Genomic DNA, 25,990 nt, shown 5'->3' with positions numbered 1-25,990 from the left:
TCGGGATAGGGTATGGACTAGAATCAAAGGTTGGGGTGAAAAACAGTTGTCAAAAGCGGGAAAAGAGGTTCTTATTAAAGTCGTTCTCCAATCCATTCCGACATATTTAATGGGTTGTTTTGTTCTGCCCAGTACGCTGATTAGAGATATTGAAATGGCAATCAGGCGATTCTGGTAGGGTGATGGGAGTACTAATAATAAGATGAACTGGATCTCATGGAGTCGACTATGTGCCCCAAAAAACGCTGGAGGAATGGGATTTAGGGATCTAAAGAGTTTCAACTTGGCACTTCTAGCTAAACAAGGATGGCGTTTCCTTATGTGCCCCGACTCATTAGCGGCGAGACTTCTTAAAGCTCGTTATTATCCAACAACAGAATTTCTGAAAGCAGACCTAGGGGTGCGACCTTCCTCAATTTGGCGGAGTATACTCCATGCTAGACCTTTTCTGGAAAATGGTTTAAGGAAAAGAATCGGCAATGGTAAGTCTACGGCAATATGGGGACATGCCTGGCTGGCTCCACACAGATGGAGCCTTCAAAATTATTACAAAGGGCCCTATTCACACATCTTTCCCGGATAAAGTGTCGGACCTTGTGGATTATCGCATGAAAGTGTGGAATGAAAATATTATAAACGAAGTGTTTTGGCAAGTTGATAAGGAGAGGATTTGGCGAATTCCGATAGGTAATTTTGAAGCGGAAGATCGTTATGTCTGGCACTACTACCGGAATGGGAATTTTGATGTCAAATCATGTTACCATAATACATTTGCAGCTAGTCATCGTGTCAAATCATGTTCTGGAAGTGGAGTGGAGAGAAAACAATGGAGTCTTATTTGGAATATGAAACTTCCCCCAAAAGTTCGAATTTTTGTGCGGCGGACGTGTAATGGAATTTTACCAACAACGCATGAATTATATCGGAGAAGAGTTAGTAATAGTGATGCATGTATTCGGTGTGGTGTTACGAATGAAACAATTATGCATGTGGTCAGTGTATGTAAGGGGATGGATAGTATTTGCAACCAAACCAAAGATCCAACCTTGTGCCTACAAGGTTTCGCGGCCGACGTCAGACGGGAGGAGCGCCACCGCCGACATGATGTTGTTGGCGTCGTCGGTCGCCGTCGACGTGGGCTAGACCGCCGCCGGCCAAACCGCACTCGATATCGAAGGCCGATTTGTCCGCAATTTGAAAAACATCTACTTGAAGTGCACGACTTTTTATTACCATACCGACTCGTGCCTCGGGTGATGATTACTGACATGCATCAAAGCCAAGGCAACTACGCCGACGACTACAAGAAGCAGGCGGAGGCGATCCGAGGCGACGGTGACGGAGTTGAGGCGTTAAAATACCTTTGTTGAACGCACAAGTCACAACATATTAATATAACTCTATTACACAATAATAATGACTTTTATTGTGTTAATATTAGTGTGCTAGAGATTAATATTAAACTGAATCAATGTGACATGAGTGCGTCAGCAATCAAAACCATGGCGTCAGCAAGGATCCCCGCGAGTTTATCCCCACTCTCGAACGGCGAATTATTATGTGTTTTTTTGCTTGTATGTATCAGATTGTGGTGCACCAGAAACTGCAATTTTTCAAAAAAAGAGTACAAATTAGAGACCATTCCACAAAATTTGGAAGATTATATTGCATTTGACATCATAAAGGTGGACGTGTAAGCAGATTTATATTTGAGGGATTGTTATAATTATCTAAACATGAATGATTTTTTCGTAATTTAACATACCTTAGTGGATGATTGTAATTTACCCTTTATTTAGTGATTAATTTCATATTATAACAAGTAGGTTCATATATATTTTACTAGGAATGAATTTATATTATTAAATTTGTATAAATATGAATGTCCTGTGCTACCGATATCACTAATAAATTATGTTATAATTTTTATTGACATAGCATTAAAAAAGTAATCATTATTTTCACTTTTGAAACGCTAGCAAAATCAGCGAGAGAGAGTTCTCGCCATAATTGCAACGGCATCGGCCAGAATCCCCACAAACTCGTTCTCCTTTCGGAACGGCGATTTCTGCAGGAACGCCTTCTCGCACCGGTCGACGGCGCGGCGGGCGAGCCCCATCTGCATGTCCAGATCCACGTACCGCCGTCGCTGCAGATCCTCCGGCGCGATGTCGAGCGCGGCCAACGCGTCGAGATAGAAATCCTCACACTGGCTGTACAAGTTCCTGACTCGGGGATTCTTCACCGACATTACGTAGCCGTGGATCTTGATTTTGGTTTGCCCGGCGGTGTACTCCGCCGTGTCGATGGTGATTTGCGCCAGCTGCCGGAGCGGTGCCTTGCGGCTGCGTGGGTCGGTTTTCATTGCAGCTACGCAGAGCGATGGGTTTCGGGTTTGGCGGCAGATATCGTCCATCGCGGCGGCGTTTGTTTGTAGGAAGAGATTGCCGGAGATGAGGAAAAGAATGCAGAGAGAGAAGAAAGTAGCCATTGTATATAGCAACTCTTTTTTCTCTCTTTTTTTCTTTTTTTTTTATTTTTTTTGGTCGAATGTATTTTTTTTCTAGGGTATTCGTGTGAATTTATACAAGTTTATGTCAACGTATGTATGTATGTATGTATGTATAAAAATTCAAATCCAATTTTGCTGATTTAGAAATTTATTTCACCTGATTTTTTTTCCTATTCGGATTCAAAACAATTATAGAAAATTATTATATGTTGATTTTGTTGTTCTGATTTTGATTTTAACTGCATACTAATACTAATTTTGAATTCTTTTTTTGATTACATGTTGAGAAATCATTGACATTTATAGTAAAGATATACTCCACCTGTTTCAAATTAACAATCGTTTTCGAGATTTTATTCTTGGTCAATATTTTCTGTAACATTAGAATTCCACTATATATTAGTTGGAAAAGAATTACCAGAAGTAACATTTTAGTCACATCTCACATTGTATGTTTTCTTCTAAATTCACGATTATTTATTAACTTTCTTAATATATTCGCAACAATGTACCAGAATGACACGTATTTCTTAAAGGAACGCACCTCGAGAAGTGCTTCGAAATTAAAGATTTTTTATATACATGTACGTATAAAGATATTTCGAATTTATGTATGTAAAAAAAGGTATGATATATATATATATATATATATATATATATATATAGGTTAGATTTATAAAACTCCGAGCCGGACCTCCTTTTTCCAGGCTTCGATCGAGTTTCACTATTACTATTCGCCACTTAGGCCGGTCTGTTCAATTGGATCGGACCAATTTGTATCTCTCTCTCGACTTTATCACACATTATATTGGTAGTAGGAGTGGAAATTGAGGTCACGAAAGATTAAGCTGTTGGTGAAATATATTATTTAATGATTAATATATTTCATAAGTCCAGGTGTATTCTATTTGAAGACTTAAACTTAAAAGTGGCGCGCCTATTCGAACTTATGACAATTCATTTGGTCTGACTCTAAGACCAAATTGAATAAGTATCTCAGGTTCAGCTTAGGGATGGCAATTTGACCTACCCTACCGATACCCTTTCCGACCCACCCCAAAAATAATAGGGAATACCCACCCCGTAAAAATATGGAACGAATATGAAGATTAATGCAAAAACTTATACCGAGTACGGCGGAATGGATTTTGTTATACCCGTTCCGTAGACCTGCCCCTTCATTGTATTCTCACTTCAAATCACTAAAATAAAAATTGTGAAAACGCCGCTTAAATTGTGAAAAATTGCACACCACTCACCGAAAGTACGGAGTTATACATATTTGCACTATTACCCCACAAGAAATAGTAAATTACTGTAATACTCCCAAATAACAAACATTTTATTTCATCCCATTTAGAGAGAGAAAGAAGAGAGAGAAACTGGTGTAGATAATGTCTAATATCTCAGCTCCAATAGTGGGGATTTCAATTTCATGGCTGCCTTCAAAACCAAGGAATCAAACCAACAAAGATCATCAAAATTCATCTCCTCATCTCTCTACCCACAAATCCAGAAACCCTAGAAACAACCACATTTGCAGAGCGCACTGTTCTTCAGAAATCCCAGTTTCTCTCTCATCCACATCTTCAATCAACGCGCCGCTCGACGCAATAACCGCGGCGATTCCGCAATCGAGATTGCTGGAGAATCTGGTTCTGGCCGATTTGGATCCGGCGACGGCGAAGGTGGCGATAGGGTTATTAGGGCCATTTTTGTCTGGATTTGGGTTTTTGTTCATAGCGAGGATAGTGATGTCATGGTACCCTAAGCTGCCGCTGGAAGAGTTCCCGTACGTGCTGGCCTACGCGCCGACGGAGCCGCTGCTGGTTCAGACGAGGAAGGTGATTCCGCCGTTGGCCGGAGTTGACGTAACGCCGGTGGTCTGGTTTGGGTTGCTCAGTTTTATGAATGAAATCCTTGTGGGCCCACAGGGTCTCCTTGTTCTTCTTTCTCAGCAGAAAGTTTAGCTTTCATTTTTTATTTGTTATATTTTGGATATATATTTCGATTTTATTTCTAAAAAAAAAAGGGATATATTTTATTTTATTTCGATTTTATACGAAATTATACCAATCTATTTCGTATTTGATTCGAGATCGTTCTTTAAAAGCTATTTATGCTCGATTTGTTAATATGACGAACAAAAAAAGAACACTTTTTTTTTCGTTCGATAAGCTAATCGAACTTGATTCGTATTCGACTTGATAGTGCTGAAATTAGACCAATCGATTTTGTATTTGGTTCGAGATCGTTCTTTAAAAGCTCGTTTGGGCTATTTAAGCTCGATTTGTTAATATAACGAACAAAAATAGAACACTTTTTTTTTCCGTTCGAAAAGCTAACCGAACTCGATTCATATTCGACTTGATTGCTTATTGAAAGAAAAATACAAATTTGAAAGCACGATAAAATTACAAACAAGATTGAACGAACATGCATTAATCACTCGTAAACTTTATACCATAATAATATAAGAAGTAAATCTATTTCGTATTTGATTCGAGATCGTTCTTTCAAAGCTTGTTTGAGGCTATTTAAGCTCAATTTGTTAATATAACAAACAAAAAGTGAACACTTTCATTTTTTTCGAACTTGATTCGTATTCGACTTGATTGCTTATTGAAAGAAATCAAACACAAATTTGAAAGCTGGATAAAAATTCAAACAAGATTGAACAAACATATAAAGAAGTAAGTAAAAGCATTGACATATCCAAAGGGGAAAATTGCTTTTTATTGTTACACATTATATATTCTTTAAAGAGTAAAAAGCAGTTTACCCCCTAAACTATGACCCGTTTTGCACTTTACCCCCCAAACAAATTTTTTTTGCACGTTTTTACCTAAACTTGGTTTTTTGTTGCATGGTGCCCTAAAAATGTTATTTTCCGGCAATTTTGACCGGAATCTTACACACATGCCATTCACGTGAGTTTGGCAGGGTCAAAAGTGTCTATTCCCTTACATTCATCATATTAAATAAAAAACAAATAAAATAAACAATAATAATAATAAAAGAAAAGAAAATAAGAAGGAAAATCTGCAACTCTCTTCCTCCTTCCTCGAGAGAAACCTGCAAAGTCTCGCCGCCGTAACTTTTCACCACAAACTCAAAGATGGAATCTATCTAAATATATTTTATTTGAACTGAATTTTGGAACTTTTTGGAATAACAATTTGGGATTTTCTTTGACTTCAACATTGAAGCTATTCAGTGTTTTTTTTTTCTTCTTCAGAATGAAATTAGCAGCAGCAGCACATATCTTCCCCCAATTCCACCCTCCATTCTCACACCCCCACCACCCAAATCCTCCCCCTCCACTCCTCGCCGCCGCCATCACCACCCACTGCCGCGGCAAAGACCTATTCCCAATCAAATCTCACCAATCCCAGCCACCCAATCCCCAAACCACCGCCGCCGCCACCCGGCACGATGACGGCGGCGACTCCGGAATCCCATTCGAACACGTCAAAATACTGGCGAAATTCAAATCCCGGCACAACTACATCAGAGTGATCCAAGTATCCAGGGCGGCGGACCACCCACTCGCCGGATCCAGGCTCCTCCTCCTCGACGCCCCCGGCAACATCCACAGCATCTCCTTCCTCTTCAAAACCCTCACCAACGCCTACTACGACGTCTTCGCCACCCTGCCGCCGATCCTCCCGCCCGGACCCGTCGGAATACTCGGGTTCGGAGCCGGATCCGCCGCCAAAATCATCCTCGAACTCCACCCTCAAACCGCTGTCCACGGCTGGGAGCTCGACCCCTCCGTCGTCGCCGTCGCCCGAGAGTACTTCGGCCTCGAGAAGCTCGAAAGCAAACACCCCGACCGCCTCTTCGCCCACTGAATGTGAAAACAATGGTGGCGGTTGCCAGGAACATAAGCGAGAGAGGGGAATTGGGAAAGATGAGAAGAAGAATACTGCTGGACGCCACGTGTGTATTAGCAAGGAAAAGACAATTTCGCCCCTGCCAAATCACGTGAGTGGCATGTGTGTAAAATTCCGGTCAAAATTGCCGGAAAATAGCATTTTTAGGGCACCGTGTAACAAAAAAACAAGTTTAGGTAAAAACGTGCAAAAAAAATTTGTTTGGGAGGCAAAGTGCAAAACGGGTCATAGTTTAGGGGGTAAACTGCTTTTTACTCTTCTTTAAACTATCAAACTACATCAAAACACAAAGCAGTGAAGCACCAGTCTAAAACTACTACTTGTCTTAACTAAATTAATAAATAAATCTATAGCTAAACTCGACAAATGATTAAATACATCAAAGCCGCCACCTCAGTCGTACACGAACACCTTCGCTACACCGCCAAATCCATCAAATTTATTCGAAAGAAATCGAATAAACTTACGGAGGGAAATGCTCAACATCCCTTGCGTATCTTATTCCTCGAAGAAGACTCTTTGCCGTTTCCTTCTCCTACATTCAGAATTCGTAACAAAATGATTAAAACATATATATTATAATAAAATAATAATAATATAATTTAACTCTAAATAGACTTACGGGACCCGTATAATCAAGAAGACGAGTGCAATAAACCTCAGCCTCATCGAACCTCTTCTGATTCTTACAATGCTGCGCAAGAAACATCAAAGCCTCGACCATATTCGGACCTTCTCTCTCCTCAGCCTCCATCCTGTCCAAATCCTTCTTGTAGTAATACGCTGCCTTGTCACTCCTTCCCAATTCACAGTGCAGCTTCGCCAGCTGGTGTAAAGCAATTGCCTCCCTGTCATTACAATTCGCTGCCCGTTCATAACATTTAATCGCCTCTTCAAGCATATGAAGCTGCTCCGTTTCGTAACACTGAGCCATTGCAATCCACAAACGGGAATCACTCGGCTGCAAAAAGACAGATTTCTTGAAATAATTCAGCGCGTAAAACGGCATCCCCATCATTTCGTAAGCCTGCCCTAATCCATACCAAGCTCGATAATCACACGGATTTATGTCCACCGCCCTACGGTAGGCATCAACTGCAGCCGAAGTGTTCTTCATTTCAACGTACTCGTGGCCCATAAGAGTCCACGCGGATAAATAATTTTTATTCAATTTAAGCGCCCTCCGAAAATACATAACCGACTTCTCGTGCTGCCCTTTTAAGCTGTAGTAGTTTCCGACTATGCAGCAAGATTCAGGCCTGTATTTATCGGTTAGAAAAACCCGGTGGGCTAAATAACTTAACGCGGAAAAGCATTCTTTGGCGTAGAGCACGTTCGAGTACATATCCATATCCTCGATTCTGTAAGGATCGTTTCTTAAAAGCTCCTCGAATATGACCTCCACTTGCTCGAACTCTCGAAGATTGTACTGGGCTTTCGCGATTTGGGCTTGTATGTAATTGCTGTAAGAGAAAGTCGTTTGTAAGTATTCGTATTTAGATAAAGACTCGTTGTGCATGCGAAGTTCTTGATAAGCTGTGGCGAGAAAGAAGTCCTTCATCCAATGATTAGTGAGAGTGATGCTGTTTAATGACTCGATTGTGGTGCAGAGTGTTTGAAGTTCGGACCAAGCGCTCCAATTCCAAGGGTAGCTATTTACGGATTCGACCAGAACAGATCTTGCTAGATTCTCGCTGCCTTTCTCTTTCAGGACTAGGCCGTACACGTAAAGGGCAAAAGGGTCAATTGTCCCATTTTTACGGAGGGTTGATAGTTCTCGTTCCAGAGAGACGAGTTCTCGATTCTCGGCGTTGCTCTTGCCTAATGGTCCCTCGAGTTCTATCATCTCTTCTTCTTTCCGCTTCTCTCCAGCCTTCAAGAGCCAAAAAAGAGGTGAGTAAGAATTTAATTAGGACTTTGTAGATATAAAAAGATGTGAAAGGAGCTTAAAAGTATTGAACATATTTTTTTTTCCCGAAAGTGAGAGAAACTCGAAAGCTAACAAATAAGAATCCCCGATTTAAGTTGCATTAGTTTTATGGCTATTAACAAGTAAATAGAGTGAATGAAATGTTTAAAATATTATATTAGGAAAATACTGATCTTATAGAAGCTACACGACACGTGGTGAAATATTATAGGTAGTTTTCCACCTTTGATTTACACACAAGCGCACACATATAATGTGGATGTGTGTAAAATATGCAAGGATGTATACACGTATAAGTTCACCGGCTGTATTATAGAAAAACCGAAAACATCAAATAAGAATACACTAAATTGTTACCGTACCACAAGTCACCAAAAGCAGAACTATCTTCTCCCTTCTTTCACAAAATAAAACCAACACCATTAACTCACTGCAGATTACTAATCATTTTACTATATTCAGAGATGTAAGTATTAAATTTCGAACGACGAAATCATTATTACACTCATCACAAACAGAGGTCACATACTTTTTCATTGAGAAATGACATTGTGCCGTCAACCTCCAATCAAATTAGCCAACATTGACTTATTTTATACGACACGTGTGTCAGATTTCAGCTATCTAAAGTACAAGTTCTTTTATGCACACTTTCAAGCCTATACAGATGAAGCATTTGTCATAGAAAACTCGAATTGATTCATATATTTCCTACAACATATTACAAACAAAAAATTCCAAGTCTAGTGCCACCACAATTCTAGATGTTTCAAAATTCAAATTATTAAAAGCTTATGACTAACATCTTCATTTCCGATTCTTGCTAATACTTACGAACACTAAATTAACTCTTCCACACCAAACCCCTTAGGTAATAAATATACTTCCTAATCAAAATGCAGCACGTGACTTTAATACATAAGATTTCCGAAGTTTTTCATTCTCGGTATAAAATAACGAGGGCAGGTGCAAGTTCAACAAATTATTCAAAACAGGTACGATACATAGAAAAGAACGCGTTGGATTCAAACATAGGCCAGCAGTAACCTTAAATATCGTAAACACGAAAATTCAATCAACACGAAAATTCAATCACGACGATATAAAAAAAAAAGGTTGTCGAAAAAAACCAACCAGATAGAGAGAATAGCAGCGCAAGAACACGGCTTTCTTGCTGGTCTGATCCCGAAGCACATGGGCAGCCCTCCTGTACTCTTTGCAGTCAAAATAAGACTTTGCCAACATATAAAAATCGCTATCCATCATATCGTAATCGTACTCCTCAACCCCCATGAGCGACGGTGTGTTGATGTAAGAAACCCCAGCGGCAGGTGTGGCGGAGGAATCGGCGGGGGTGGAAGTGCGGAATCGGCGGCGAATGCTGGAGCTTCCACGCTGGAATCGAGTGTGTGATGGAGTGTGCTTCGATGGGTCTTGCTCGATTCCCATCAACTGCTCCGCCGCCCTTCAAATCAGAAATAATTTTTAAATTCGAATTAAAAAAAAAAAAAGGCGATTTTTTTTAAAAAAATTTTTGAAGTAATTAGGGAAAATGACGGAGACGAGTATTTACCATTTGGAGGCGGAGTAGAGGCCGCGGTCGCTGAGGTGGCGGACGGCGGAGCGGAGCTCGGTTCTGCAGGTTTCTTTGGAAGCCATTTAATTACTGAATCTTCTTATTGAGTTTTCCCCTCTTTTATTTGAAATTGGTGGCATTAATCTCTGGTTTTGTGGAGGTGAAATTGAAATTGAGATTGAATTTGGGGGCGGAGGAAGGGTTTGGGGGTTTTGTGTATCGACGACGCGCCTTCTTGTTGATTTGAATTTTCAGCTTCAAAACGACACTGGAACTGAACCAGGGCGCACCCAATCCTTATTCCAATATATTTATTTTTTTTAATTTTTTTTTTCTATTTTTGCTTTGGGATAAATTTGTTTATGATAAATAATAAGGAAGCAGCTAAAACAAATACCGTTTTTCTCTCATTTCAATACCACCAACATACAAAAAACATAGAAAATAAATAGGCAATGACATTATTACCCTTAATAAAAATCAATACCACAGATAAAATTTGTGTGGTATTGATTTTATTAAAAGGGTATTAATGTCATTACCAATTTTATTTCTATTTTTTATGTTGGTGGTATTGAAGTGAGAAATAAACGATATTTATAGTGGAAGAATAAAATTAATTATATCCGTCTCCTAATAGTGGAGGAACAAAATTAATGTCATTACTCATGTGAGAGCTGAAAAGAAAACAATAAATAATAATAATTAATTTTTAAAAAATGACAAATATGCCATTAGGATTTATTAGGTTGCTCTAGCATTTTATATATATATATTTACTTTGCGAAAGTAAAAGACACAATGAACGGAGGGCAATCGATTGACGAAATGGTGATATAGTTGGCAGAGAGCATGAGAGTATGGTGCGGTGTCTAACGGCCAAGTTCGATCTCTCATCCTAATATGTGATGGTATAAGCCATAAAGTCTCGTTCAATTGAGGGTTTTGTCGACCAAACCCCGACTCAGTTCACATACTTTCACCTCGTCGGTATATGACCTTAGCATTCATGGGTTCTCTATGTGACAATATATTTGACTTTCACCAGCTCGTGTGCAATGACCAAAGCTTTGGATTTCACATTTATTACTCTAAGTAAGCAAGCGATACCACATCAAATGTGAAAAAAAATAGATTCATGGGATGGTATGATAGTTATAATAACAAAATTGTTCACACAAACTTGGTGATTATTTTATATTTTGTTTATAGTTTTGCTCTATCTCAAAATTATTTTTGAAAATTATCACTCAATTTGAAATATAAAATAGAATTATCACAAGTATTCACATATAAATTTAAATATGAACTTGATAATTTAAAGGATCTTACATTTGTGTTTAAAAAGACTATCTACTTAAAAAAACTATTGTGAGAGCTATAGTTCCAATTCCTTCACAAGGTTTCATGGTCCGAACGAACAAATTTTCGCTAAAATAAAAAAAAATATATCTAAATAAATTCTAAAACATTAATCAATCTTACACTACAAATTATAAATTACATTAGATACAAACACCACGTGCATTAACAAGATAGTTCAATTTCGTTTAAAATTTTTGTACCTTTGGAAGTCAGTTTATTAAATTTTCGCGCCTTTTTCAACCTACATTCCATCGGATCTCAAATTCAAACCTATTAATCAATTTTGTCCGATACGATAACCATCATTTCCGATCCCGCCAAACCCGTTTCCCTCGCTTTTTCGCATTCCCCGCGAACAATGTAAGCCCGTTTCCCTCGCTTTCGATTCGGTATTCAACGATATATTACAATCATATAGTAATTACAAGTCAAATATTACCTCCCTAAACATAATTCAACCTCACAATTAGTAATTACTAATTAGGGGATCTATACAATTTAAAAAGCCAATTCACAATTTCAAATCTCAAAAGAGCCATTAATTTAGATTTATTTTTACCAAAACAAAAAAGTGGCAAAAAGGCAAAATCCAGCCACGTGATTAGTAAATTTAACATCATTAGATTCCGTGCAAATCAATTTCCACAAATACCCTTCCCCAAACAGCGAAAGGCCCACTTCCAACCAAGGCTAAATCAGTAATTCCACGCCCACGGAGGCGCTCCCCCCCATAACACACCGTTGAAAAAAAAATGCAGAATTCAAATTCCCGCTCTATTTGCATGTGGCGTTGTATTTCAAACTTTCAAAATCCCTCCCAAATCAGAAAATTACACAGCCCCCCGCCATTGTCAACAAACCCTTCTTAACGGTCTTTCCGCCACCCACAGATACACACTTTCCTGCGTGTTTTTTTTGGTGTGTGTGTGTGTGTAATTTACATACATAAGGAGAAAACGCAGAGATATAGAGTTAGAGAGAGAAAATAATGGCTTTACCTTCTTCTGTTTATTCCGCAGCTGTTGAATCTGGATCTAAAGATGTGCCCTATTGCCGTAAACAGAAATCCCTCGGCCTCTTGTGCTCCAAGTATGGATTTTTCGCCCCCCCCGCCCCTCCTATGGGAGTGTTTGTAGTGGTGATTTTTTTTTTTTTTTTTAATTTTTAATTTCGATTTGAACGATGCAGTTTTTTGAGCTTGTACGATAGAGAGGGGATTGAGACAATTGGGCTGGACGATGCAGCGTCGAGACTAGGTAATTTATTTATTTTTGATTTTGCTTTAATTGTTTCAATTTCAATTTCAATTTTTTTAGGTTTTAATTCTGTAATTTATGTATAAAATTTAATTTGTAGGGGTGGAGAGGAGGCGGATCTATGATATCGTGAATGTTTTGGAGAGTGTTGGTGTAAGAGCTTCTAATCCTTTTGAGCCCTATTTTGGATTTTTTTTTTTGAGTAATTGGGGATTGGATTTGTACCAGATTCATTTTTGTGCTGAGTTTTAGGGGTTTTGTATTTGTTTGTTAACAGATTCTTATCCGGAAGGCAAAAAATCGATATACTTGGAAAGGGTTCGGGGCGATTCCGGAAGCTCTGGAAGCCCTAAAAGTAATATTCCTTTTTTTTAGTGAATTTTGATTTTGTTTAGAAGCTTGAAGTGTTTAATGGAATGTGAGTTTTTCTTTATTCTAAATTCCTCCGGTTTCGTTTTTTTCAATTATGGTACAGAGGGAGGGTTTGAGGGAGAATGGCCCTTTTGCTGATACAAGCTGTTCTGAGAAAGTAAGTTGTTCTTGGGCTCTTGTTTTTTCATTTTGGTTTCGACTCTTGAATTTGAATTGAATTGATTATTGAATGTGATTGCAAGATTCCCCGTATTTTTCTGTTCCTGACATTGTTTGGAATCAGGTTTCGGATGATGAAGAAGATTCAATGTCCTCTGATATTAACTGCTTAAGCCAAAATGATAAATCGGATACTAGTTCAGTTCTTAAATCTGCTATGGCATCCAAATCTGGTACTAGTCTTGTTCATCGTATAATCCAATTGCCTTTCTTTTTATTGAATTTCCGCAAATATGTTCGTTTTGTAATTCTTTTCTGAAACCCTTTCCTTAGAGATTGCACCATTTGACTGAAAAATGAATTTTTGTTTTCGTATATAGGTGAGAATAGGAAGGAAAAGTCTCTTGGGCTTCTTACACAGAATTTCGTTAAGCTGTTTCTCTGTACCGATGTAAGTATATTTCATGTCGAACATTAATATTTGTATCTGTTTGGTTTGCATCTTATGAATATAAACTGTCTTCAAATTCAGATGGATTTGATTTCTCTCGAAGATGCTGCAAAGCTTTTGCTCGGTGACGGAAAGCACACTTCAATGACGACTAGAAGTAATATACCTTTACCTTATTTATTCATCTTGGTTTATTGCTTAACTGAAAGATAACAATAATAAATTTCTTAACATTAGTTTCGTTCAACTCTCCAGCAAAAGTCAGAAGACTGTACGATATTGCCAATGTGTTATCTTCCATGAAATTCATCGAGAAGGTGATTCATCGTATATCCTAATTCGACATTAATTTTATGAAACTCATTATGTGGATTTATAATTTTAACATTTATTCTGTACGATATACAGATTCATCACCCTGAGACAAGAAAACCTGCTTTTAGATGGTTAGGGCTGAATGGAAAACCCGATAATGGAATTGTAGACTCGAAGAAGAGGATTTTTGGGACTGATTTAACTAATACAGCAAAGAGGTTTAAGGTTGATGAAGATGGGCTTCAAATCTTGAAGCCAGTTAACCTAATGCGAGTAAAAAACGAGACAGAAAACGAGGATGATAGAACAACTACAATGGGTGCAAAGAGTTACCAGTTTGGCCCTTTTGCACCTGCAAATGTACCCCAAGTTGGAGTGTCGAACGATGATAAGGGAAAGCAGGTTGTTGATTGGGAAAGCTTGGCTTCTACTTACCGGCCTAAGTATCACAACCAAGGTATTTTCTTGAAACTGTTGATTTCATCATATCAAAATATTTTTTCTTAGTTAAATAAATTCCAACCATTTCTTTCATTCGAAGTGTCGTGTTCGTGTTTGTGCTGTGTTTATCAAATAATAGACAACAAGATGCAAGTGATACAAATAGTACATACATTCATTTTCTTTATTTCAAGTTCCATACTGTTTAGGCACGCCATTTTTTTTCCAAGAAACAACTATGTTCGTTTATCTAATAATTCGTCATCGTTAAATTCGTGTCTGGACAACAGTTGAATAGTTTCTTATTTCTCATGAATTTGGCAAGCATCGAGTACTCTTTCAATTTGTCTAAATTCTTTGAAGATTGTTAGTTGCACAAATGATAGATATTTGTTCGAATAATCTTGTGGCATATCTCACTCACGAAATACTCGTTCTTGATTTTCTTTTTTCTCAGCTTTGAAGGATCTGTTCTCGCACTACGTTGAAGCATGGAAATCATGGTACTCTGAAGTAGCTGGAAAGAGCCCAATACAACTAATGTCCTAAACTTGTTTCCGTTTCGGTTTCTGTTCATATTTCCGAGTGTTGACGGTGTAAGCGTTGAGATACATTAGCTGACTAGGAGCAGAGATACATAGCTTAATGATGAATGCATATTCTCAATGCAATGGGAATCTATCACTTGTAATGTTTGATTCAACTTATACATTTTTTTACATTTAGTTTTTGAATACATTCGTTGACTTTAACCGAGGGTAATATATTCGACATTTTCTTAACTCTCGACACCGAAGAAAAAAGAAAGATAGATGTGAAGTATGAAGAGGTTGGTGTGTTTTATGCATGGGTGGTGAAAATAAATTGTGTTGGCTCGACAAAGGTTTGAGCTTGAATCATCGGTTCTAAAGAGAATAGAACCATTGTTTTAAGGTTTGTATGTATATGGTGACTATTTTCATCTAATGAAAATCAAGTCGACATTAGAGACGACTAGTTTGTGATGTACTATTAGAAAATATCATGCAAGTGTTGGGTAAATCACAGGCCAGCCACCTCCTGAGGTAAGATCAAATTACTAAAACCTCTATCTTGTTTGGGCAATTTCAACCACCTTTGAACATAAAATTTTCTACACGTTCATCCGTAAGGTGTCAAATTCAACATAATTTTCTAAATTTCGTGAAATATTCTCTAGTTTGTACTCGTTTTGTGCCAAAAATGTAGTTTCTGATTCACCACAATCTGCTATTTATAAATCAAGAAACACATCTTATGATCATCTTGTTTCAAAACGTTGAGCTCGAACGAGGTAAAACGGATACATACTGGAGAAATTTCCACATAACCTAGAAGATTCCACGAAATTTGACATCAATAGAGTAGCCATATAAGAAAATTCATAGATGAGGGAGGTGGTTGTATATACACAAACATGATGAATTTTTTCGTAATTTGACCTTACCTCAGGGGTGACCGTAATTTGCCCTATAAATGTTAGTTAAAAAACAAATGGAGTTAGAGAAAATATATTAACCCCTAATATATATAAAATCTTACAATTACATCCCTGATAACTACATGGATAAAATTTGTGTAAAATTCAGCTTAATAGCACTATACATATATATATATATAAAAGAACAGATAAATATACATGTAATAAGTTGCATGTTTTAAAACCAAAATTAGCAAAACTAACACCTGTACTTACAAATATATGAGCACAAAGTATAGTAACAAAAAACCCCATACAAAAATCAAGGTTGTACAATGTATCGGTTATTGAACGATTCTCCACTCGTTTTCTCCATCGCTGAAATACCGTAACCTGATAATCAAAATGAAAATGAATATTTATTCACCCTCGACAAAATGTTGAGGAAAATAGATATACCGAACTTGTCAAAAATAGGAGAAATATTAACTCGAAACTATATGAAAATACAATGAGCAACACCGAGTGAAGTACACATGTTGTAGCATCCACCATTCATCTCCACACACAAAGAAACACACACATCCATGTGGGTGTGTGTGTGCGGATGAAAGGTGGATATTTTTACAATTTATATATATTCGACAAAACCGAAAAGAAAGGAACAACCTTAAATGCACACACGATTCATCTCCTTGCCAAAACTCGAAACTCTCGGGTACAAGTCTATAGCCTCCCCAATTTACCGGCCTAGGAATCGTTGTTCTAAACACGACAGAAAAACGAGAATTTCTTAGCAATTTAATCGTATTGCAATTACATAGAGTAATAAGTTAATTACCCCTCAGGGTACTTTTCCTCCAATTCTTTACATTGTTGATGGAGAATCTCCCTTCCTGATATTTCGGTGCTCTGTAATAAACGAACAAATAAATTGGATTAATGTTATATATACGTATGCTGGAATTTAATGAACAATTTGGGCGATGAGCTATAGATTGAAAGATGGACCGTTTTGCTGACAGCTGGCACGATCTTTATTTCGCGTGGACGAGTGCAGAAGTACTCTTCCGATTCTTCATTAGAAACTTTCTGCACAAAACCTTCCACTCTTACCTGCATAATATTAATTAAATTTCCCTGTATTTTTTTATATAAAAGGAAAATCGACGGGTTGGAATTAGTGATGCTTACCTGGCGATTCAAGATATTCCAGTAGAAAAGAAGTGATGCATGAGGATTTTCGGATATTTCGCGCCCTTTTCGACTTCCATAATTACTACACCTGCGCATGTTTGTTTGTAAGTTAGAATTATTTGTTCGAGATTAAACTAAACGGATGCATTATAAATTTATAATCGAAGTTCACGAGAAATCCTTTCCCGTTTCAATTCTCAATAGGAAAAAAACTTATATTAGGACGAAAATGAAAAAGAAAAAACACTAACCAGACAAATCCTCGTCGGTCAAACTTCTTTAACAAGACAACTCGAGACGAACTGCACTAGTTAGAAAATATTCACGTATTAAAATTTCGTACGAACGCAAAATAGTGCACGTATATATTAACGAAAGGCTAGATAGATTCACTAGTGTAAAAGCAAAAATCGAAAACGAAAAACGTACGGTTTGCCGTCTTTGGTGGCAGTTGACAGCGACACAGCTTTTGGTTCCTTCAAACCAGCTGCCGCTGCATCGTCTAACCATTTCTTAAACTGCAAATTACGCAAAAAATAAAAAAAATAAAAAAATTATTGTAATATATATTTTCGAAAAGATAAGTCGTGCAAAAGAATACATCTTACAAGTTCCTCACCTGCACAAATGGATCAGCTTCCACATTTTCCGGACGAGCTTTTAAGTTAGTTCGAGGCGGTTTTCCGATTTGTACACACATAGAAGTGCCGTTATACGGTGGAAGTCGTAGCTTATACTTTTGCACAATAAACGGAGGTATGAATCTTCCACCCAAAAAGTGGTACGAACCAAGAAATGCTTTAGCACAAAGCTTTGGAGCTGTTAAGGAAACCTTATACACGAGCGATTTTAAGTGAAAAAAGTTTCGGTGCACTAACAACGCGAATTTAGGAAAAAAAAAAAAAAAACCTGTAATTTTTTTTTTTACCAGCATATCCGGTTTAATGCCGTCGCCAGTTATATCTCCTTCTTCGACATGCCAGCCAGAAGGAATATCCACAGACACAACGAAACGAGATTTTTTACGTTCTTGATAATGTTCTCTTAAAGACGCTAAACTACGGATCAGATTGTCGAACGGTGGTTTAGGATTTCCTACGTAAAAATATATTTAGATACGATAAACGATAAGATTGATCTCGATAAATTGAAATGAAAAATTTCATACCATGGAAAGAGAAGCTAAATATTGCGTCCACTATAATGTCGAAATTTAAGTACTCTCGAGGCAGGCTCTCGATCGAAAGGAAGGGGATTGATAACGAATCGAGCTACAAAAGTAACAATGAATGAGTATTAATTGTAATGCGATTTAAATTTACGGGGATGGAGATTTGATTCAGTAAATAATACCTGAGTGACGAGGCCCGTGAAAAGAGGTTTAAGATTACGGTTTGGATAACAAACGAAGAGCTTATATCCAAAATGGTGCAAATGGCGAGCAGCTACGAGACCATGGCCGCCGTTATTTCCGGGACCGCATATTACTAGTACAAGGTTGTGTTCGTTTGGTCTGTAAACCTGTAAAGTATTACGAAAAAAGGTGCGGTTCTTGAAATATATTGTCACTTCCGTTTTTCTTTAAGGGGCACTCGACAAATTACTCCGATAAAATACATGCAACTGTATGCTTGATTACTAATTAGTCTAATTAAAAATGATTTCTAATCCATCAGTCCCTAAACACGAAAAGTTTTAAGAGTTCAAATTCATACCCGAGAACCCAAAACTCGAAAACACGAAACCTCGGAAAAAATAAAATCATGCATAATGGTTACTAAAAGAAAGGGAGCAAAACGTGGATAAACACAACTGTCATGCAAGCAACAATCTCCCATAAACGAAACAACAGTAATTCCTAAAGGCCTCGTTTGGGAGTAAGGATAGGACTTGGTAGACAATATAATCAAGGTGTATCAAATGTTAAAGTATGAAGCCCGTGATTAAAAAAAAAAGAGGCCCGGAATTTAATTGATATTGAGTCCATCCTCAATCTCTATTATCACACAATCCGATGAAGAATATACCCAATACAAAGATCCATCACATATAACAATTTAAATTTAGGGCAAATTACGGCCACTCTTGAGGTGTGGTAAAATTACGAAAAAACTCCTCTTGTTTGGGTAATTAGAGTCACCCCTTTTTTTAAATATTTTAACATAAAGTTTATGTAATTCGGTTATTTACAGTTCGGTAAACTGTATGAAATGTTGACGTACTGAAATTTCGGTTCAGTTTCACCGATTTAACATCCCTAAATTTATCTGGGTTTTTTCGTAAGATAATACGTAGTTGAGCGGTGTCTGTAATTACCTGTAAATACCCAATCGTAATTTGACCATACCTCAAGGGTGGCCGTAAGTTGCCCTCAAAATTTATCAATCTCAGCTAAAAAATAAAGAAAGTAAGCAAATATGTATGTATATACAAGCTAAAAGCACAGACCTCAGCTATTGCAGATGCAACACTTAAACCACCCAATTCCTGCAATTTAAAATCACATTTAACAAAAAAAATAATTAAAAAGAAATAATAATTGAAAAACAGAAATTGCTGTTAGTAATAAAATATGATGAAAACGAACCATGAGTTGATCGATGGTGAAAGAAAGAGGGCCCACAAGTAATTCATCAATCTCAGCAGCCTGTTGCTGTGTTAAATAGGATATGGGTTTTTCATCCTCCATTTTTTTCCCTATGGTTTCTTGAACTTAGAGCAAAAATGAATATCTGGTTTTTTTTAATCTCAATTTTTTTTTCTGGATCAAGCATTAGATGGGAAAATTTTCCAATCAATAAATTTAGTGGTCTTCGATGAGTATGTAGTGGAATTTAAATTTTTTTAAATATAAACCATTTAAAACACTTAAGAAAGAAAAAACAATTTTTGTTTTAAATTGTACAAAAAAATTATTAAAAAATTGAAAAAAATGGGGAAGCATAAACTAAAATTAACGTGAGATATGTGATAGGTCATAGGAGAGATAATAGGGGATGGTGAGAGATGTTCAGAGAATAGGGGATTTGCATATCTACCAAAAATGGATTGATTTTTCCACAATAATATAATATATTAATTTTCAGTAATAGTAAATAAGGGCATTTTGGATAATTAGAATTAATTGAATTTATAACAAATATTAATTAAAAAAATGGATTTTTCAAGAAGTCCAAATTGAATGAGGGGTGTTTGACAAATAGCCCCTAAATAGAAAAGGAGAAAAAAAATAAAGAAAAAGAAAAACCACTGGTCTTGACTCGAGTTGACTAGGAGGTTAAAGAATAAGAGTATAAGACTCATTTCTTTTCATAATTGAAGGTGAAAATGTAAAGTAAATGTTCATTTGTGGAAAAATTATAGTTTTTACCCTAAAGTTTGTACATATTTTATATTTCGTCCTCCATGTTCATAAAAAATACATTTGGCCCTTCATGTTTAAAAATTCAACATTTTTAGTCCTTTTCCGTTAGTACTAACATATTCAAATGTGTGCCGGTGACTGTCTTAACTGCGAACTAACGGTAAATTGACGTAAATGAACCAAATGTGTTTTTTGTGAACATAATGGACCAAGTGAAATTGTAATTTTCCCTTCATTTGATGCATAACAAAGTTATATCAATTAATTTTCGCGAAACCACTATATGTAACCGAGGGATGAGGTATCATTAACTTTCTTTTTGTTGTGTGGCAAGCTCGACCTATGAACTGTCGTCAAAGAGATTCGATGCTGGATCAATTGACACAAGATCACTCGCTCCAACCGCTAGGTCAGCCCTTGCGAGACATGTGGTATCATTTACTCGAATTAGTTAGGTCGTTGTACGCGAGCTGTTAATCTATTCGAAGACATATTGCCACGTGGAAAAGCGAACAAAACCATGTTAATTTTGAGAATAAATATAAATTTTTATTATGTTTTCTTACCCTTGTTAAAAAAAAAAAATCGAAATAGTAGATGCAAGTGTAGCTGGTATTATTAGTCTAGTATATCAGTATATGTATGCTTGTTGCCAAATACACAAACAGGACTACACTTTCTTGCATAAAGAGTTACATACAAAATAAAACTTAGAATTAATGCTCTAAAAAAAGAAAAAAAGAAAAACACAAAAGGAATATAATATGCCTTTCTTTCATAAGGAAGATGCCTTGGATAATAGTCATGGAGACAATCTCACAATTTTCCATACTGTCTTTCCATCACTACCCTCTGGACTGTAACATAATCTGCCAACAATGGTAAAATTCATTTAAAAAAAAATAATAATGAAATAGACGAGATGCATGTAATTTCTGCTTCTTTTTATTCGATAAAAAATATTTGACCTGTACTTTTCTTACTGTCATGTTTTCGATCGCATACATGCTTTCGTTTTCGGTATTATTTAACGTTTCTACTATCTATTATCTAATGAGCCACGCGAAAAGTTGGAAATATATTGTTACCTATCATGCAAGCGGGATGGTTGTCCTTGCCAAAATTCAAAAAGCTCCGGTTTGAGTCTGTATCCTCCCCAATGTTTCGGTTTCGGAATCAGGCTTCTGCATAAGATATCGATTGTTGCTATTAGAAATTTAAGGGTGAAAAAAAAAGGAAGGGATACTTTGCCTCTTTAGATGACGATAGCATAAAAAATTGAACTGTATCATTTGGTTTCAGACGAAACACGGCACGTTATACAACACTATCTCATCATGTTGCAATATCGTAGGAAATATCCCTACATATTACACAATTAAATCAAGAAACACACTCTGCTCGGACTATTTGAGTGGTTGAGCAACGAATAAACTAACCCGTCCGAATACAGAGCCTCTAGCTCTTCCTGTTGTTGGTAGAGATATCGCCTTCCGGGAACTACAGTACTCTGGAGGAAAAAAAATCGATAGATTTAGGTGTTTCACAAGCATCTCAAACAAACACGATACGAAAACACGAGTATAATTCAAAAATTGGAGGGAGAACAAAAAACGGAACCTGTTTGCTAACTATCGCTCCAATCTGGCTTCCTCTGGGACGGCTGTGGAAGTACTGCTCAGATTCCTCATCCGGAACCTTCTGCACTGAGCCTTCAACTCTTACCTAAAGCCACATTAGTATTGAACCTTTACGGATTTTGTTCGTATAAATCACTATTTACAGATTCGTCCTCAAGCCATATCGTGATACGAAATGAAACTGCTAGTTCAACTGTAATATGACAGATACCTGACGATTCAAAGCATCCCAGTGGAACAGGAGAGCGGCTTGAGGATTTTCTGATATTTGACGAGCCTTTTGACTTTCGTAATTAGTGTACCTAATCAGAAGAATAAAGGTTTATCGATACTAGAAAGGGAAGGAACAAGTTTTAAAGGGAAGGAACAAGTTTTTGATCAGGCGATATGCATTCCATTTGAGTGTAAAAGAGCAGACTTTACCAAACAAAACCGTCTCTGTCAAATCCTTTCAGCAATACCATTCTTGAAGATCTGCAGCAAAATAATAGCAAACTACATATCATCGTGGTTCGTAGTATGAGGTAAAATTTATCCACACACAATCTCTTTTGATATAAAGTATACATTTTGGAACTCCGTTTACACAATACAAAATCTTCAAACAAAATAATCAATAATCAGAACCGAAGTAGGAAACTTACGGTTTCCCGTCTTTTCCTGTTGTGGAAAGGGCCATAGCATTTGGTTCCTTCAAGTCCGCTGCCATGGCATCATCAAACCATTTTTGGAACTACAGTATTAAAAAAATTAAGAAAAAAAAAGGTTTTAAAGTAAACATATCTTGTAGGAAAATTCATGAAATAAATCCAACTCATCATAAAACTATCCCATTTATCAGAATTCAAGAGAATTCAACTTGGCTAATTAATACCTGGGCGAAGGGATCAGCTTCAGCTTGGTCCTCAGAAAATTCAGGAGAAATATAATTCTCTCTAAGAGCTGAGATGTCAACTCGTGGAGGCTTCCCGATTCTGACACACATAGAAGTTCCAGGATATGCTGGAAGTTCGAGTTTGAACTTTTCTGCAATCGAAGGAGGAACAAATCTGCCTCCAAGAAAGTGGTGGGAACCAGAAAATCTTTTGGCACACAACTTAGGAGCAGTTAAGGAAACCTATTCGCAAATTGCGACATTTTAACATGCCAATCAAGTGGGACGAGAAAAGTTAATTTTTTTGAGTGATAGGTACATACAAGCATGTCCGGTTTAATGCCGTTGCCACTGAGATCACCTTCTTCAACATGCCATCCAGATGGAATATCTACAGAGACTACGACAGGTGATTTCTCATTCTTTTGACTCGGATTTTCTAAAGCTACCAACCTCTGTATCAGATCGTCAAAAGGAGGCCTTGGGCTGCCTAGAGGAGTGGAAAGAAATTTATCAGAAAAATGACGTTGGATTAAATAGAAGCTAGTGTGGTAGCTGCTATCAGTATGTATCGTATCTTTAACTGATTCGCCTTAATCAAATTCATGATTAATAAATGCATTATTAATCACAGTCACGAGGCTTGATCGATATGTAATTTTTCGGCAGTACAATTTTAAGGAATTTTGAAAGATAAACGTAATTTCTTCTTTATGATTGCATTTGCATGCATTGGTTCGACAATGAGTCGTGCACAGGAGTAACAATGCAATTGATATTTCGTTCAGAGGTAGGAGTACCATGAAACGAGAAGCCAAATATTGCATCCACTACAATGTCGAAGCTTGCAGATAAATCCGCTGGCAGATCCTCAACAGACAGGAAAGGAATCGACAGCGACTCTAACTACAAACAAATCATACATAAGCAGCACTGCAAGATTACGGTAGTTTGCTCTAGTAAACATTAGTGATGCCCTATACCTGCGTTACTAGCCCACTGTAAAGAGCCTTATCAGTACGTTTTGGATAACAAATAAACGGTTTGTACCCAAAGTGATGCAAATGACGAGCGGCTACAAGACCATCACCACCGTTATTCCCCGGGCCACATATAGCAAGAACACGGTTATGTTCAGCTGGCTTATAGACCTGCAGATAGAAAAAAAAGCATTTGAAACTCAAAAATTCTGAATCGGGTAAAATCAAATTAATTTACCCGACGTTTCTATTCGAGATCGTTCGTTAAAATCTTTTTTGAGCTACGGTTACTAACATAACGAACCAACCTTAAACACATATTTTCGTTCGATACCTACGGCCTATGAAGCTCGGCTCGAACTCGATAAAAGAAATGAAAAATTATGTACGAAAAATCAAGCTACTCGGGCTTGATTCGTATACGGCTCGATTAAGCTAGTTCGAGCTTAACTCGATTGCTTATGAAACCAAGTTCTAACACAACTTTGAAAGCACAATAGAAATTTAAACAAGCTTGAACATACATGAGTTCGGCTCGACTCAATTCGATTAGCTACAGACTCCATAATTTTCCCTAATGAGCACAGAAATGGGGATAAAAAGAGCTACATACAAACTATAGAAAATCTTTTACCTCTGCTATAGAAGTGGCCACACTCAAACCAGCCAATTCCTGCATTAAAGAAATTTCCAGACGTTAACCATTGGAGCTCAACAAAAGAAAACATAAAAGAAAAAATTAAAACTGACCATCAACTGATCAACGCTGAACCCAAGTGGGCCCATGAGAATTTCATCAATTTCCGCAGCTTCTCGCTGATTCAAGTATGAAATCGACTCCGGATCGCTAACAATTTTCGCGGACGCCATTGATTTCACTCCAGTATAACTCCTCGAGCAATATCCACGTGGATTGATCCTGGAATTCGAACTCCAAAAACCCTGAATTCACAATTTCAAAAAAAAAAAAAAAAAAAAAAAAAAAAAGCACCACCAATCAGGATTCAGGCGACGAGGCGCCGGAGAGAAGAGTGAGAATTAAGAGAGAGAGAAAGTGCGGAATTACAGAGGTGAAATGAGGAAGACGATGGGGATTGGGGATTTGATTGGGAGAGTTAAAATTGGGTGGAGAGAAGAGTGACAATTGGGCGAAGAGGATGCATTTCATGCTCTTGCTTCTCCGCAGCAATGGCTGCAGCAGCATATTCGACTTTGGTAATTAATAAATTAAATAAATAAATAAATTCTACATTTAAGTCCAACCAAACATAATTTAATGTCCACTCCTTTTCTTTTCTTATTATTAAAATCCGGTACGTTTCCAACATCGAACCGAAGATTCGGTTCGATATTCGGTATGGAATACGGTATTGATGATGCTCGGCATACGGTACGTACTGAGTACTGAAATATTTAATATTTATTTTTTTCTTTTATTTTAAACCATTTAAAGTTATAAAAATTATAAAATATTTATAGATTGATAAAAAAAATTCATTATTTACAAATTAGCCTCTATTGATGATCATTTTTTTGCTTTTAGGGCCGGTTATTGAAATTTGAATGTCAAATTCAAGAATTATTTTGTTTATTAATAATGTTTACCTTTTCTAGAATAAGAAAATATATTTCGATTTTACCAATACCGAACCGAATAGTTTGGTAAAAAACCATACTGGACTGAATAAACGGTACAAATTTTTGAAGTACCGAAATTTTAGTTTACCGAAATTTCGGTATGGTTCGGTACAGTTTTACACTATGAACACCCCTACTTATTATTCGAAAATAGATAAAACACGAATTTAGTAGTTGTGTCGCTCTATGAGTACCCGCTATAAAAGTTCAAATTCAAATTAATAATTCACTAGTATTTACAGATAGGAAAAAAAACTATTTAAATACATCATAATAATAATGAGCTATTATAATAATAATGAGCTAATAGCACAGACCCCCTGTGTTATTTCTAATTACCAAAAAACGCCCTCTATTAAAACAATTAGCAAGAAGCCCCCTATTTTGTGTTTCTCAAAGCATACAGACCCTTATTTTGAAATGTATTGTTGACTTATATGAATTGATGAAATTACCCTTATAAAATAAATACAAAAAAAAGAAATTAAAAAAGGAAAAGTAAACGCAAAGCATTTGCAGCAAAACCTCTGAAAGTCCTCTTCTCCAACGCCCTTCGGTGTTCATGCCTGACATCTCGCTGCAATCA

The 25,990-nt window shown here is 37.0% G+C and overlaps 6 protein-coding genes across 7 annotated transcripts; 2 read left to right on the top strand and 4 right to left on the bottom strand.

Annotated features, from left to right (window-relative positions):
* Positions 1–1,984: 1,984 nt before the first annotated feature.
* LOC148767849 (pectinesterase inhibitor-like) lies at positions 1,985–2,491 on the bottom strand. The gene has a single exon (XM_088823352.1). It carries the CDS (start codon positions 2,489–2,491, stop codon positions 1,985–1,987), a length of 507 nt encoding a protein of 168 aa, XP_088679478.1.
* Positions 2,492–3,823: 1,332 nt separating this feature from the next.
* Positions 3,824–4,561, top strand: CCB3 (cofactor assembly, complex C (B6F)). The gene has a single exon (XM_012975674.2). It carries the CDS (start codon positions 3,907–3,909, stop codon positions 4,480–4,482), a length of 576 nt encoding a protein of 191 aa, XP_012831128.2. The 5' UTR covers positions 3,824–3,906; the 3' UTR covers positions 4,483–4,561.
* A 637-nt stretch (positions 4,562–5,198) lies between these two features.
* Positions 5,199–10,212, bottom strand: APC8 (anaphase-promoting complex subunit 8). The gene is made up of 5 exons (XM_088823486.1): positions 9,912–10,212; positions 9,473–9,803; positions 7,031–8,281; positions 6,664–6,943; positions 5,199–5,269 (listed from the first exon to the last, which is right to left on the bottom strand). The coding sequence occupies exons 1-4, from the start codon at positions 9,995–9,997 to the stop codon at positions 6,872–6,874; spliced, it is 1,740 nt and encodes a 579-aa protein (XP_088679612.1). The 5' UTR covers positions 9,998–10,212; the 3' UTR covers positions 5,199–5,269; positions 6,664–6,871.
* Positions 10,213–12,098: 1,886 nt separating this feature from the next.
* On the top strand, positions 12,099–15,055 carry DEL1 (DP-E2F-like 1). 2 transcript variants are annotated; one of them, XM_012975711.2, is made up of 11 exons: positions 12,099–12,368; positions 12,468–12,535; positions 12,636–12,688; positions 12,813–12,890; positions 13,011–13,064; positions 13,191–13,299; positions 13,447–13,517; positions 13,599–13,674; positions 13,773–13,834; positions 13,926–14,289; positions 14,731–15,055. In XM_012975711.2, the coding sequence occupies exons 1-11, from the start codon at positions 12,268–12,270 to the stop codon at positions 14,820–14,822; spliced, it is 1,128 nt and encodes a 375-aa protein (XP_012831165.2). In that variant the 5' UTR covers positions 12,099–12,267; the 3' UTR covers positions 14,823–15,055. The 2 variants fall into 2 exon arrangements, with proteins under 2 accessions (XP_012831165.2, XP_012831164.2); XM_012975710.2 differs by having other exon boundaries at positions 12,132–12,368; positions 13,755–13,834.
* An 872-nt stretch (positions 15,056–15,927) lies between these two features.
* Positions 15,928–19,953, bottom strand: LOC105952189 (pyridoxine/pyridoxamine 5'-phosphate oxidase 1, chloroplastic). The gene is made up of 13 exons (XM_088823485.1): positions 19,496–19,953; positions 19,357–19,395; positions 18,262–18,429; positions 18,077–18,179; positions 17,837–18,003; positions 17,528–17,740; positions 17,338–17,426; positions 17,160–17,210; positions 16,906–16,996; positions 16,723–16,827; positions 16,553–16,623; positions 16,381–16,476; positions 15,928–16,104 (listed from the first exon to the last, which is right to left on the bottom strand). The coding sequence occupies exons 1-13, from the start codon at positions 19,595–19,597 to the stop codon at positions 16,056–16,058; spliced, it is 1,344 nt and encodes a 447-aa protein (XP_088679611.1). The 5' UTR covers positions 19,598–19,953; the 3' UTR covers positions 15,928–16,055.
* A 913-nt stretch (positions 19,954–20,866) lies between these two features.
* LOC105952190 (pyridoxine/pyridoxamine 5'-phosphate oxidase 1, chloroplastic) lies at positions 20,867–25,031 on the bottom strand. The gene is made up of 14 exons (XM_012975718.2): positions 24,833–25,031; positions 24,517–24,708; positions 24,401–24,439; positions 23,770–23,937; positions 23,587–23,692; positions 23,110–23,276; positions 22,787–23,029; positions 22,557–22,645; positions 22,336–22,386; positions 22,124–22,214; positions 21,893–21,997; positions 21,712–21,782; positions 21,361–21,456; positions 20,867–21,141 (listed from the first exon to the last, which is right to left on the bottom strand). Exons 1-14 carry the CDS (start codon positions 24,968–24,970, stop codon positions 21,075–21,077), a joined length of 1,623 nt encoding a protein of 540 aa, XP_012831172.1. The 5' UTR covers positions 24,971–25,031; the 3' UTR covers positions 20,867–21,074.
* Positions 25,032–25,990: the final 959 nt, after the last annotated feature.

The sequence above is a fragment of the Erythranthe guttata genome, chromosome 9 (genome assembly GCF_056151865.1).
Source record: "Erythranthe guttata isolate IM_541 chromosome 9, IM_541, whole genome shotgun sequence".
NCBI lineage: Eukaryota > Viridiplantae > Streptophyta > Magnoliopsida > Lamiales > Phrymaceae > Erythranthe > Erythranthe guttata.
The sequence above is the reverse complement of the archived record's forward strand: the minus strand, read 5'-3'. Positions and strand labels throughout refer to the sequence as shown.

Coding starts and splice junctions, on each gene's coding strand:
- LOC148767849 (XM_088823352.1), bottom strand. CDS start 2,491: ATGGCTACTTTCTTCTCTCTCTGCATTCTTTTCCTCATCTCCGGCAAT.
- CCB3 (XM_012975674.2), top strand. CDS start 3,907: ATGTCTAATATCTCAGCTCCAATAGTGGGGATTTCAATTTCATGGCTG.
- APC8 (XM_088823486.1), bottom strand. CDS start 9,997: ATGGCTTCCAAAGAAACCTGCAGAACCGAGCTCCGCTCCGCCGTCCGC. Junction 9,804..9,911: donor CTCTACTCCGCCTCCAAATG/GTAAATACTCGT, acceptor TCTGATTTGAAG/GGCGGCGGAGCAGTTGATGG. Junction 6,944..7,030: donor TTCTTGATTATACGGGTCCC/GTAAGTCTATTT, acceptor TTCTGAATGTAG/GAGAAGGAAACGGCAAAGAG.
- DEL1 (XM_012975710.2), top strand. CDS start 12,268: ATGGCTTTACCTTCTTCTGTTTATTCCGCAGCTGTTGAATCTGGATCT. Junction 12,369..12,467: donor CTCGGCCTCTTGTGCTCCAA/GTATGGATTTTT, acceptor TGAACGATGCAG/TTTTTTGAGCTTGTACGATA. Junction 13,675..13,754: donor CACTTCAATGACGACTAGAA/GTAATATACCTT, acceptor TCTTAACATTAG/TTTCGTTCAACTCTCCAGCA.
- LOC105952189 (XM_088823485.1), bottom strand. CDS start 19,597: ATGGAGGATGAAAAACCCATATCCTATTTAACACAGCAACAGGCTGCT. Junction 17,211..17,337: donor GCCACCAAAGACGGCAAACC/GTACGTTTTTCG, acceptor TAACTAGTGCAG/TTCGTCTCGAGTTGTCTTGT. Junction 16,828..16,905: donor GGAATATCTTGAATCGCCAG/GTAAGCATCACT, acceptor AATATTATGCAG/GTAAGAGTGGAAGGTTTTGT.
- LOC105952190 (XM_012975718.2), bottom strand. CDS start 24,970: ATGCTGCTGCAGCCATTGCTGCGGAGAAGCAAGAGCATGAAATGCATC. Junction 23,938..24,400: donor TGGCCACTTCTATAGCAGAG/GTAAAAGATTTT, acceptor TTCTATCTGCAG/GTCTATAAGCCAGCTGAACA. Junction 23,030..23,109: donor GCATTAAACCGGACATGCTT/GTATGTACCTAT, acceptor ATTTGCGAATAG/GTTTCCTTAACTGCTCCTAA.